The sequence below is a fragment of the Podarcis filfolensis genome (genome assembly GCF_964270895.1).
Source record: "Podarcis filfolensis genome assembly, chromosome: 13".
Taxonomy (NCBI): domain Eukaryota; kingdom Metazoa; phylum Chordata; class Lepidosauria; order Squamata; family Lacertidae; genus Podarcis; species Podarcis filfolensis.
The window spans coordinates 45,655,697-45,669,095 of NC_139615.1; the positions used below are offsets into that span (position 1 = coordinate 45,655,697).

At 43.2% G+C, this 13,399-nt stretch overlaps 1 protein-coding gene across 1 annotated transcript in view; it reads right to left on the minus strand.

Annotated features, from left to right (window-relative positions):
* Positions 1-13,399, minus strand: part of HGSNAT (heparan-alpha-glucosaminide N-acetyltransferase) — a 30,410-nt gene that overhangs the window by 1,429 nt on the left and 15,582 nt on the right. The window contains exons 9-17 of the mRNA XM_083582948.1: positions 12,844-12,874; positions 10,777-10,937; positions 9,084-9,199; positions 7,777-7,898; positions 5,680-5,806; positions 3,728-3,814; positions 3,132-3,209; positions 1,448-1,518; positions 1,251-1,363 (exon numbers count right to left, since the gene is read on the minus strand). Of these exons, the coding sequence (XP_083439074.1) occupies positions 1,251-1,363; positions 1,448-1,518; positions 3,132-3,209; positions 3,728-3,814; positions 5,680-5,806; positions 7,777-7,898; positions 9,084-9,199; positions 10,777-10,937; positions 12,844-12,874 (906 nt within the window). The remainder of the gene's footprint in view (positions 1-1,250; positions 1,364-1,447; positions 1,519-3,131; positions 3,210-3,727; positions 3,815-5,679; positions 5,807-7,776; positions 7,899-9,083; positions 9,200-10,776; positions 10,938-12,843; positions 12,875-13,399) is intronic.

Below are 13,399 nucleotides of genomic sequence, written 5' to 3' on the forward strand. Positions count from 1 at the left end.
GACCAAGAATGCCATCAGAAAAACTGGATGTTACAGCCATACTGCATGACAGGAATTGTTAAGCTACAGAACACGACTGCTGACATTTTGGACCTGAGATAAAAGTGATGTAGGCTGTTGCTGCCAAACTCAAGAGTGGAGTTGAGCAAAAGAACATGCTTTAGGGGCATATCTGTGTAGTCTTCTGCTCTTGGCACCATGTTTTAGTGACAAACAAGGCTGAAAAAATGTTTTATCAGTGTGTAGCATAGAAGAACTCTGGGCTGCTGCCTGAACCTGCAGTCTGTGCTCTGTGTTTCCCCTCAATTATCTTTACTACACTGCCACCACTGAGACTCAAGGCCCAATTGGATGAAATGTTTTCCATTTGACATTCAAACACCTGCCTGTCTCTCCCCAATATCCTGACATTTTTATCTTGCGAAGCGGGGGGGGAGGAAACTCCCAAGAGGACTGCCATTAGGGTTTCACGAGACTCACATTTTTATCCTTTCCCTAATTTTTCTGGGTTTGTCAATTTATTCAGGGTCAAACTAGACAGTTGTGTGAACCATCTCCCACCATTTTTTTAAAACCAAGCAAACTTAAAAGTATCGGAAACTTTGACGGGGAGTAGAAGAGTAGCAGGTTTCTGCTCAAAATTGCACATACTTCATCTGCTTTCTCATCCGACAGGAGGATGAATATGGCTCTGTTCCCCCCCCCACTTGCTTAGAGAAGCTGACTAGAGAAGATGATTTTGAGTGAATGAATGATTGGAACAGAGAGGCTTAAGCAGACTTTCCTACTGATGTGTATCATTTAGATTGGCCTTCATCCCAGGGACTTACTCTGTGCTTGTTGGTCTTGCCACAAGAACTTCTGCTTCCACCACATGTCTGAACAGGGATGCTTTGCTGATTTGAGGGAGATGAGCCAGTTGCTTAGCAACTGCTAGGCCTACTCCCTGCTAGAGGCAGTGGTGTGTTCAGTGACTGATGGGTGCAACCAGCAAACCACTACATATTGAAGGGGGTTGGCAACCGTGGCAAATGTCCAATCTGAAATACTAAATCTGGGTAGAAAACTGATTTCACAGACTTCCAAAATTAATTCAGAATTGTTTAGAAACCAAACAAGGATTTTAGATGGAATAAATCGGAATCCTCACTGTTTTAAAAAGAAACCCAACAAGGGTATTCATGCTTTCCCCTTCCATTTCTGTATTTACTTAGTTCAAATAAGAACAATTTCCTTTAAAGCACACTTACCTGGATAGAAAAAGGGAGCACCTGACCACACCTTCTTCACATCTACAAGATAGTACACTAACAGGAGAAGCACAAAGGCAAAACAGCTCAGTGTTGTCACGTATGAAATGGACCTGCAGGAATTTCAAAACAGCCATTCAGGAAATGTCTAGCAAATGCTACCATACAGCACTGAAGCGACTTTTTATTCTACTCACCACAAATTCTTGTTGACAGGAATAAAGCCTTGGTCTTTTGTGCCTTTGGTCAATACAGCAGAAATGACACCCTGAAAAACAGGTAATTTGCGGTGAGAAAGGAATTTTGTGGAATTACCGTGGAATGTTTCATCTGTGGATGGAGGATGGTATTCTGAGGAGCTGCTCCTCACATTTATGTCAAGGGAAAAGCCGTGCAACTTGGTGAAATGCTTTGGTTCCCCCCCCCCCCCCAGATGTAGCAAAGACCTCTAAAAACACACAGTGAGCATCTTTTGGTTTATTAACTGTAAAAAAAGAATCTTGACACTAAAAGCAGCCAAAGCAATCTGACGGAGAAGGATGAAAGAAAGCATATCATCCCAGATCAGAACTATTCTGTACTGAAATTGCTACCCTTCATTTTAATAGTGACTTAAAACAAATGAACAAAGCGCAGTATTCCAGGTGTAGTTGCACCATAAATCTGTACAAAGGAATTCGGATATTGACTGTTTTATTTTTCAATCCCTTTCCTGATGCTCCCTAGCATATATTTCTTTTTTCACAGCTATGACATGCTGGGTCAGTATTTTTACAGAGCTATCCACTTAGTCAGCTGGACCCTCCAGCTAAGACTCCATCAGTGTATTTGGGATTTTTTGCTCCAATTGTGCATCATTCTACATTTACTTACATTGAACCATACAGTCATAGCTCATGTTGCGTCCGCTTCAGGTTACGTGTTTTTGTGTTGTGTCCTGCAGCAACCCGGAAGTACAGGGGTACCTCGGGTTAAGTACTTAATTCATTCTGGAGGTCCGTTCTTAACCTAAAACTGTTCTTAACTTGAGGTACCACTTTAGCTAATGGGGCCTCCTGCTGCCACCGCGCTACTGGAGCACGATTTCTGTTCTCATCCTGAAGCAGAGTTCTTAACCCGAGGTACTATTTCTGGGTTAGCGGAGTCTGTAACCTGAAGCGTATGTAACCTGAAGCGTATGTAACCCAATGTACCACTGTACCAGAATGGGTTACTGCTGGGTTTCGCTGCTCGCGCATGCGCCGAAGCACTAAATCGCACCATGCGCAGACACAGCACTTCAGCTTGTGTCAGTTCCGTGTTACAGACGGGCCTCCAGAACAGATCCCGTCCGTAACATGAGGTTCCACTATAGTTGTCATTTTGTCACACATTCAGTTCAGAGAGATTGGAATTCTTCACAATTTATTATTGTTTTATCTACCGTGAGTAAATTGATGCTATCAGCAAACTTGGTCACCCTAACTGCTTACCTCTAACTCCAGCTTATTTGTGAGCATGTTAAAGAGCACCAGTCTCAAAACAAATCCTCGTGGAACCCCTTTTCTTACTCCCCTCCACTAGGGGAAACATCCATATATTCCTGCTCTTTAACCAACTACTGATATGTAGACTATTGACCAACACAGATTTAGGTGCCTTTAGGCCTTAACTCTGTACTGAATTGTAGGTGTTGAGTTTTTATTAGGCAGCAATAAAAAATGAGGTTTGATGGGTTTTGAAACAGGTATTCACAGAAAAAGATATTCAACAGAGGATTATTCTGAACTAAATTCTTCAGAAGAAGAAAAAGCTTTAAAAGGATTGGGGAGGAAACACTTTGAATTCAATTGATTCAGTATTTGTGACTTGAATTGTATTAATACAGCATTTGAGACTTACCAGGACTATACTCCACACACAGAAACGGAGCATTATTTGTCTGTGCTGGTCTTTGTAGAACATGAGGATTTTTCCTGCCTTAAAAGTAAAAAAAAAAAAAAGATGTTGGAAACATGAACAGTGGCCTTGCCTAGAATGGGTTTAACAGGGAAAGGGACTAACTAACTGAAATTTGGGGTGGGGGTGGGGCAATGGTGACAAGAGCACCACAGCCAAAATCTAAAGTAGAACTCAGTAATTCTGCAGATTTTCCGAGATATTGATGCAAACATTCTCCCAACGTCTTACATAATAACGTTGCTTCAAAATATCTGTGCAAAATCTCTAACCCCCCCTTCTTGTTTGTTTGTCCTCTTTGAGATGGATTCTTTCTGTTTCTATCCTGGGACAGTCGTCCATGGCACTGAACACTGCGTCATATCTGCAATGCCAAGATTATATTATGGAGAGATGTTCTGATGTTCATACGCCCTACAAGTTTATAGGTTTGGGCTGTTATGTTCTCTAGAGAAGGAACTTCCTCACGACAACACCTGCGTTTTACAGAAATATGCCATCCAGCTTTCCTGCCTAAATGGGACAATAAGGTATCCTACCTGAAGTCCGAAAAATGCCATGACAACAGAATTGATTGTTCCCAAAATTCCTTCAGGGTCAAAGGCTACTGTAGTCAGGTAAAGAACCTATAAATGAAGAAGTGCACACTATGAAAGGCTGTCAGACTTTCTGCGAGGTGTTTTTTAACATGGTCCCAACTCTCCAAACAAGGTGGTGGTATCCCTGCTTCAAAGTGTGTACCTGGGGTCTACTGGATCCTTCCTCACCATCTGAACTAAGCAGTGATAGAGAATTTTGAATTATTTTTAGTTTTTATTAAGGTACAACTGGAACAAACATAAAATAAAAAGCAACACATACAAAGTTATTGGTTAATATAATTTAGCTTTGCTTGGTAAGTAAAAGGTGTGTACAACTGCATAGAAATCATTAAAAATGATTGCCAAGTACTTGCAGTTATATTATTATTATAATTTTATGCATTACCTGACATTTTCAGAAGGAAAAATTAAAATTCTTTGGTTTTCCCAAAACAGTTTATGTGCTGCTTCGTCAAATGTAAATTTACCAAGCTAGATGTTGTTCAATCACAAAAATTATAGCACATTTGAATTCCTCACATCCAAAAACACTTTTTTAAGACGCCTCACTGAAGAAATTTGCAAAAATTAAGTTTGACCCCCTAAAATGACATGCCCTACTCATCCAGTTCCTTGCCTTACTTGTTCCAGACAAGCTAAGCAAATTTGGTTTCCAAACACAGTATAAAGGCTCCCTACATTAGGTTCCGCATTTCTTAATTTAGATGTTTTTCAGACTGGCATGCCAAATATCCTGATCTAAGCACATTTCCTGCTGAAATCTGTAACTTAAGCATATTTCCTGCTGAAGATTCAGTTGTTTTTCTCTTGTCTGCGTATGTTGAGAGTTCATAACTGCTCTTAGCTATGTTAGTCTGATAATTCTATGTCCCCATATTTTGTGTCTCTTGAGTTTCCTTAAAATTAATCAGAATATGATTTATCAGCTATGTGTGTGTATGTGGAAATGCGCATGTTATTCTAGTCTTACAAGCCTGCTTAAGCTAGAGTCTCCTTTTTTGTCTTACCTTTTCCACATACTATTCTGGTATTTATTCTCCTCAGTTCCAATTTGGGTTTAGCACTGGAATCACTGTTCAGAAATGTTGTCTGCTTGCATGTTACTTCTGTCCCCAAATCCCTCTGTGAGATATGGGGAAAGTCTGGGGCCTGTGCGCTTACTCCCTGCACTTTGAAAGTAACGACTGCACTGAGAACCCAACCCTGATCTCATTCACAGAAAATCAGAGATGGAATAGCAATTGAAGAAACCCAAAGTTGGTTCACTGGAGCTACTGATATGGTTGCAATATTGCTGTAGTGATAGCAACAACCCATTGAACAGTATTTCCTTGGCTATGAAGCCTCACTTGTGCATCCTTGGCTATCTAGCATCACTGCAGTAAAGAATTTGGCCGCATAAACTACCTTAGCGAGATTTGCTCCTGGTCCTTGCCTAATTTTTTGGCATGAGTGAAATTTGACTAATCCTGGAGTGTGCGGCTATAAAGCTACTACAATTAAAGTACAGGGTGCTGATTTCGTTTAAGCAAACATTTATAGAACATGATTCCATATTTGAATGGAGAGGAGAGTGAAGCTTATCTCCTCAGCTGATGTCAGATGTGTGTTTTCATGCCGTGTCTTCTGCTACTAAAAATAATACTACATTCCTGTAAATTATAAATTATAAAGGTAAAGGGACCCCTGACCTCTATTCTAAGTAAAGCAGCGCCAAATAGCTGGTAGCTGCATTAAAGAGCTCAAGAACTGAAAAAATACACACCACATTTTGCCATGTAACTTTGTTCTTAAGAATAAGCAGATGATAAAAAAAATTAAGCAGGCCATTGATAATCTATTCATTTTGGAGATGGCTGATGGGTGCACGTGAAGCTTCAACCACTTACATTAGAAGATGGATGTTGGTAGATGTGTTTTTCTCCTAGAAGCAATCGATCAATATAAGCAGCTGCTCCTCCAGTACAGTTGGGGTACATTCCAAAATTTCCAATGCCTCCAGGGCCAAGGTAACCTCTAGAAGGGAAAAAAAAGGAAGTGAGCCACATGGTCAGAAGTGGCCTGAGATCAGTTATTGGAAAAGAGACAATTACAGTGGTGCCTCGCAAGACGAAATTAATTCGTTCTGCAAGTTTTTTCTTCTTGCGAGTTTTTCGTCTTGCGAAGCACGGTTTCCCATAGGAATGCATTGAAAATCAATTAATGCGTTCCTATGGAGACCGCTTGCCAGGCTGGCGGTGTGGAGAAGGGCTTTTCTCCCCACCGCAAGCCTTCAGGACAGGTACGGGAACAGAGGGGAAGGCGTGCAGCGCTTCTCCTCTGTTCCCGGGGCTTGCGGTGGGAGGAGGGTTTTTCCTCCCCACCGCCAACATTCAGAACAGCATTCTGAATGTTCAGAACAGCATTAGTTGGTCTTTAAGGTGCTACTGGAAGAAATTTTTTTTTTTGTTTTGACTATGGCAGACCAACACGGCTACCTATCTGTAGCATTCTGAATGTTGGCGGTGGGAACATTCCCACCGCAAGTCTTCAGGACAGCCATCCAGAGGCTGGCGCGGGGAGAAGGTCTCTCCGCCCCACCACCAGCCTTCGGAGGAGCCTTCCAAAGGCTGGCGGCGGGAGGAGGTCTCTCCGCCCCACCGCCAGCCTTCGGAGGAGCCTTCCAAAGGCTGGCGGCGGGAGGAGGTCTCTCCGCCCCACCGCCAGCCTTCGGAGGAGGTCCGAGGACAGTGGGGAAGACGCGCTGCGCTTCCCTGCTGTCCTGGAGATTTCCCTATGGGCTTTCGTCTTGCGAAGGAAGCCCATAGGGAAATTCGTTTTGCGAAGCACCTCCAAAACGGAAAACCCTTTCGTCTAGCGGGTTTTTCGTCTTGCAAGGCGTTCGTCTTGCGGGGCACCACTGTATCTCATTTTGTTCAGCACTCTGGAGAAATCTAGTGTGGCTGGAAATCAGCAGCCTGAGTTGTCAGGTTATCAGAGTGGCAAGGTGTTCGCTGGGACCCCACACCTGGAAAACAGCCCACCACTCCAGCCCGGGATAACAGCCCGGGACTCCAGCCAGCTTTACAAGATTTATTAAGTCCATGATACTATGTACAATCCAGAGCTCTTAAAAGCATGTCCTTCTAAGTCGGTGTCAGTTGCTGAAACTGGCCCCTCTCTTTTTCCTCTCCAGCATAACAACTTCCTGAAGCCTCCCATTTCCTTCCCCTCTTATGTAAAGAGCGAAGCCCTGGAAGTTGTTCCTCTCTCCCTGATTCATTGCTTCCTGACAGCCCCTCCTCATCTTCCCTCTCTGACAAAGTGCAGCTGCTCATTATTGGAGGCTGATCTCTGTACATTCCAAGCTTTTCCCCTTCTCAGCCAACAGTTCCCTGACAACCACCCACCTTGGCTGCTATTCTCACTTTGCATGGAGCACCCAAGAATGTCACAGGCAGCATGACATTCTGCTGGTTGCTGGCTCCAGGATTTGTGGGTCCTTGGGAAAGGCACTGAGGGCACAAATCCTGGAGCCAGCAACCCCTAGTGTTGATTATCCACCAAACTTCAGCATTTCTGCACAGAGGTCCTGACAGAAAGCAGCGATCATAAAGTGACTGCCACAGGTAGTAGATGAAGACTGGCAGAATTGGAGATAGGCAGAGCTGAGCTGTGGGCACTATTCACCCCATCCCGTACCAGGAAATTCCCCTACATAAGCCCTGCTGAAATCAGCAGAGGCTGCCCGAGGCCGTAGTAGTGCTGCTGCACAACTTCTATTAATTTCAAACAGGCTTGCAGGTGAAAATGTCATAGCAAGTTGTGCCTCCAAGTCAATTGGGGGCGGGGGGTGGGGGAAGGAAGGTGTCATCTGGATTTCCAAATGTCAGACACCAGAATGTGGGTGGCCTGGAGTCCTAATGAAACCAGTTCTCTAGACATCTGGTAAAGACCACGCTAAGGGAAGCAAACGAAGTGAAAAAAAGATCTAAGCTTTGACTGACGTTGGACACCCAGGTACGTTTAACAGGAAGGTGAGGCACAGCCAAACTGCTTCAAGCGTCATCATGAAAAGCCACTGGGGCCAATATGGAAGAATATCTTGGAGAGCAGAGTATGGAGCTTCCTGTTGAAACAGAGGAGAAAAAGTAAATTTTGACTGAGTAACCCAACATATGACATGCCTTCAAGAACAAGCACCACCGGTAATCACAACTGCTCAGCTATCTAAAAGCATCCTGGCTTGTTTTTTCCTATGCCTTTGTTAAGTGCCCGCCCCGCCCCAGCATTTTCTACAGGTTCTAATTTAATCGTGATATTTTTCTTTATTCTATTTTAGGTATTGGATCTCGGCTTTAAGCAGGTGGGTCACCACCTCATAATGTCAGCAAAAGGCTTTGTTTTTCTTGGTTGGCACTACTGATTAAAGTATAGCTGCTTTTATGTTTATTTGCTTTAATTTATGGGTGGGAGAGAAATACAACAATAAAAAGGGGACACTGCACAAGTTGCAAAAAAAAAAAGGGGGGGGAGAACAAGTTACAAAATTATAGGATCACAAATTGTGTCTGAGCAGTAAATGAAGGTGCAGCGTATTTCTGCTACTGCTGAAAGACCATTTCCTTCTACATGCCACATCTCTTATGGCTGCTGTTTTACATAAAAAGGTAAAGGGACCCCCGACCAGTAGGTCCAGTCACGGACGACTCTGGGGTTGCAGCGCTCATCTCGCTTTAGTGGCCGAGGGAGCCGGCGTACAGCTTCTGGGTCATGTGGCCAGCGTGACTATGCAGCTTCTGGCGAACCAGAGCAGCGCACAGAAACACCGTTTACCTTCCCGCTGGAGCGGTACCTATTTATCTACTTGCACTTTGACGTGCTTTCGAACTGCTAGGTTGGCAGGAGCAGGGACCGAGCAACGGGAACTCACCCCGTCACAGGGATTCGAACTGCTGACCTTCTGATCGGCAAGCCCTAGGCTCTGTGGTTTAACCCACAGCGCCACCCACGTCCCTTCTGTTTTACATAGGTAGCATTATATTTCATTGGGTACTGAGTTTAGGTTTTAGTATCATCTTGCTGCTTCTTATTTTATGTTCCTATGAACCTTATCTTCTATTTATTGTCCAGTGCCTCATGTAACTTTTTTAACAGCACTCATTAAGAAGAATGTATGCACAGCAAGGGTTCTACTTCTGGAGCCATTTCAGCTTTCCTCAGTTAGACTACGACTGCGCTGCTGCAGGCAATGGTGACCAAAGCAGCCTTCTGTTCACTCCCTATGTTCAGATCCAGCTGTTCGGCCACTTACCAGAGCACTGTTCTCAGGCACAGGTGTGGCAAAGAGGAGCTCAAGCACAGCAACCACAAGGTATGTGCAGCCTAGTCTCTGAAGCACACCTGGAATTCGGAGGTTGTCCCAGGACACTGCAGAAGGCATAAAAAGCAATGTAAAAGTAAGTCCTGAATTATTAGAGAGCTAACTGATTCAAATCTGGATCTGATGCGAAGACAATACATGCTGTTGGAGATGGTAGTTTCATATTAAGATGTTTCAGCTGCTTATTTTAATCGGTGCCTTAACTGTGCTCAGAATATTTATTGCAGAAGTAACTGGGACTGAGTCTAATCCTATGATAACCTCTGGACAACCCAGTTCTGTACTGGCTTATGCTACTAAGCTGCACAGTCTGGGTTTCTCTCAGCCAAGGGGCACTCTGGAAAAATACATTCCTTTTAAGGGGCTTCTCTGCCATTTAGCCTATCCGCTTAAATAACATGCAGTTGTGAGGACTGCTATACGTTAAGCTGGGTTTTTCAGTACAGTGGTACCTCAGGTTACATACTCCGCTAACCCAGAAATGGTGCTTTAGGTTAAGAACTTTGCTTCAGGATGAGAACAGAAATCGTGCTCTAGCAGCGCGGCGGCGGCAGGAGGCCCCATTAGCTAAAGTGGTGCTTCAGGTTAAGAACACTTTCAGGTTAAGAACGGACCTCCGGAACGAATTAAGTACTTAACCCGAGGTGCCACTGTACTGTATTCTACTGTTATAAAGTCTGAAATTCTACTCACTAAATAAAAACTCAGACAAAGGGCCTCACTCTCTTGTTTCTGCAATCCTTTAGTTCTGAGGACCCTAGTCTTCAGCGGTACCTTTCAGGAAGTCAGACTAGAAAATTATCCTTTGCACTGTGGGGTCTTGAGAAGGCTTCATTTCTTCTGGGACCATTTTATCCCATCTAATATATGGGTAGCGTCGCAGCTCTAATGGGATTTGCCACAGAGATTAAGGCGGAAGCAAGCAACACAAGGGGAAGCTCTGTAAAAGTGAAGCGGCACATTTTGTAGTCAGCATGAAAATACAGTGGTGCCCCGCAAGACGAAAAACTCGCTAGACGAAAGGGTTTTCCGTTTTTTGAGCTGCTTCGCAAGACGAATTTCCCTATGGGCTTGCTTCGCAAGACGAAAACATCTTGCAAGTTTGTTTCCTTTTTCTTAACACCGTTAATACAGTTGCGACTTGACTTCGAGGAGCAACTCATAGAATGCAGTGTACATAGTAGCCTTTTTTGAGGTTTTTAAAGACTTTGGTGATTTTTGAAGCTTTTCCAAAACTTCTTTTGCAGCCATTTGGTAAGTTAAGCTTTTAAAACTTTTTTGGGGGGGTTTGGATTTTGGGTTGGGGTGTTTGGAATTCAAGGACTTGGTGTTGGGGAGGGGTTTGCAAGAATCTGGAAGCTTGTGTGTTTTTTTCTGCATTTTTATGATTTTCTGTGACCTTTGGGCCACTCTGCTGTTTTTTAAAAAAAATTCTGGGTTTGAATTTTGAAATGCTCTTTACAGTATGTGTGACTTTAAAGAGCACTTAATAAACTCTTGTAATAAAGAGCACGTAATAAACTCGTGCTTCGCAAGATGAAAAATTCGCTAGACGAAAAAATTCACGGAACGAATTAATTTCGTCTTGCGAGGCACCACTGTAAACAAATCTCTCAACACTTACATGGCCCGAAGCAGTAATTTGGGTTCACAACTATCACCCCTATTAAAAACAAGAGGATGCTTCTCCACAGGACTTTCCCCAGCAGCTGCCATTTGGAACGTCCCCTTCTCAACATGGAACTCAGCGACAGTGAAATGGAGGTCCCCATGATGAAGACAAACCTAGAGAGGCAAGAGGAAGAGGGGGGGGAATATCAAGCCTGCTCAAGGCAGATCTAACAAGCATATGTCGTCCAAAGAGCAGGGGATTTGGGGAGCCCTTCACTAACAGATGTGGTGAAAGCGATGGTGGGAGAGGAATCCACAAATGCAGAAAAGGTATCCACCCTCATTCGCTCTACGCGGGGCTGCCCTTGAAGCTGTCCCAGAAACTCCAGCAGGTGCAGAATGCTGCAGCGAGGCTCCTCACAGGGTCTCTGCCATGGCAGCATATTCACCCAGTGCTTTTCCAGCTGCACTGGCTCCCGGTGGAGTACAGGGTCAGATTTAAGGTGCTGGTTTTAACCTTTAAAGCCCTTCACGGCCTAGGACCCTCGTACCTACGGGACCGCCTCTCTCGATATGCCCCACGGAGAGCCTCAAGGTTCATAAATAGCAACACCCTAGTGGTCCCGGGCCCTAAGGAAGTTAGATTATCCTCAACCAGAGCCAGGGCCTTTTCAACTCTGGCTCCGGTCTGGTGGAACGCTCTGCCTCATGAGACCAGGGCCCTGCAGGATCTGATTTCTTTCCGCAGGGCCTGTAAGACAGAGTTGTTCCGCCTGGCCTTTGGCTTGGAGCCAATTTGATTCCCTCCCCCTCTTTCTTTTTTCTTTTCCTTTCTCCTCCTGCGATGAGGCTACATTTTAATACTTTAATGCTTCAAAATTTTAATGTTGTAATTTAATTTTGTTTTTAAGTTGTATTCATTCAACTTATTTTTATTATTGCTTGTTAGCCGCCCTGAGCCCGGCCTTGGCTGGGGAGGGCGGGGTATAAATAAAAATTATTATTATTATTACTGACATGGGCCTGGGCTTCTATCCTCATATTTCCCCCAAGAGCCCTTCATACGTCATAGACCAGCTATCTCTAGCCATTGTTGGACTACAACACCCATCACCCCTGAGCATAGGCCATGCTGGATGGTGGTGATGATGGGAGTTGTAGTCCAGGAACATCTGAGGACCTACAGTTGGGGAAGACTGTCACTGGAAAATTCAGGGTCTTATTTTGTGGGGTGGGGGGTATGACTGAGGAAGGCAGAAGCACTAAAAATATATTCAAGGTGCGGGCAGTCTTTAAAACAGGACTTTGAATGTTTTTCTCTCATATAAGGTGAGCTCACTTTTACCTACTCATGCGTTGCCTATTGGCATACATATTAAACAGCAAACTGAATTCTGTTGGATATATGGCAGCTCCCAATTTTCAGGCAGGCTGTCTGTCTCCTGTACTCCAGTTTTAAATTTGTTTTTTAAAAAAGCCCAAACCAAATCAGTTTTTATTAATGTTGAGAAACTGGGAAAGGTGATCGGTGTTCATAAATAATATCACGGTTCTGCCAATTGGTGCTGTGCACAGTTGCCTTCTGTAAAAAGGCAAAATTAGTCTCCCCAAATTTTATGAACAAAACAGAGCCGCATCGCTCCAAGCATACACCCTCAAACATGAGAACTCAGTCTCTTCATGGTAACTGTTTCCAAGGGATATATATTGAATTTATAGACAAGCACAACATGTAAAGTGAAAATCAGTATATAGGTGTATGGCAGGAATCTGTCTCTTTTCAGGATTTCAAAACTGATTTGCAAACTTAAACATCAGCTAATTCAATTTTGGACACCCTGTTTCAGGAATATTTAAGATTTCATGCTGCTATTTGTGCTTTTTTACTTTAAAATTACAAGAGTGAGGAAAAACTACAGTAATTCTAAAAAACAATTGTGACGACTGAACCTGTCTGAGAATCCAGGACAAAACAAGTTTGATCCAACTGACATACAGTAAAAGAAAACCCCATATGGGTCTCTTCTGAATAAACTTCCCTGACTTCTGTCAAGTCATAATAACAACCAGGATGAATTACCATGGGAAGACAAGGTCTGCTACGGTTAGTCCTATAAAGAGAAAATAAGAAATTAATTAAACCTCATAATAAAAGGTCAACTAGTAGTTAGTCTCTAGGTAGAAACCAAATGTTTATTTATTTATTTAAACCATTTTTGTTGATTTTTCCAATAAAAAAACATCCAATTAATATATCCAATCATAATACTTCAATTAAAATAAAAAAACTAAAATAAAAAAGATCAAATTATAGTCCAAATTCTATTTATTAATTTCTCGGAGCTCCCCACAGTCTGGATCTCCGAAGCATATCTCCACCATCTTAGTCCTGCTTCTCCTCGTCGTTTCCATATTTTCCACATCTAGATTTTAACGCTTCATAATTCTTTGTCCCTGGGTGCACCAAATGTTTAGACCTAAAACATATTAATAACTTTCTTCCCTTGCTAAAATATGTGCAACTGAGAGTTTAACTAAATGTTAAAAGCAAAGTGTGTGTAACCAAGACCGAACAACACTTTTATTCTTTTTAGGAAAAACCAGTAGAAGAAGAGGGACTTTGTAGTGGAGAAGTA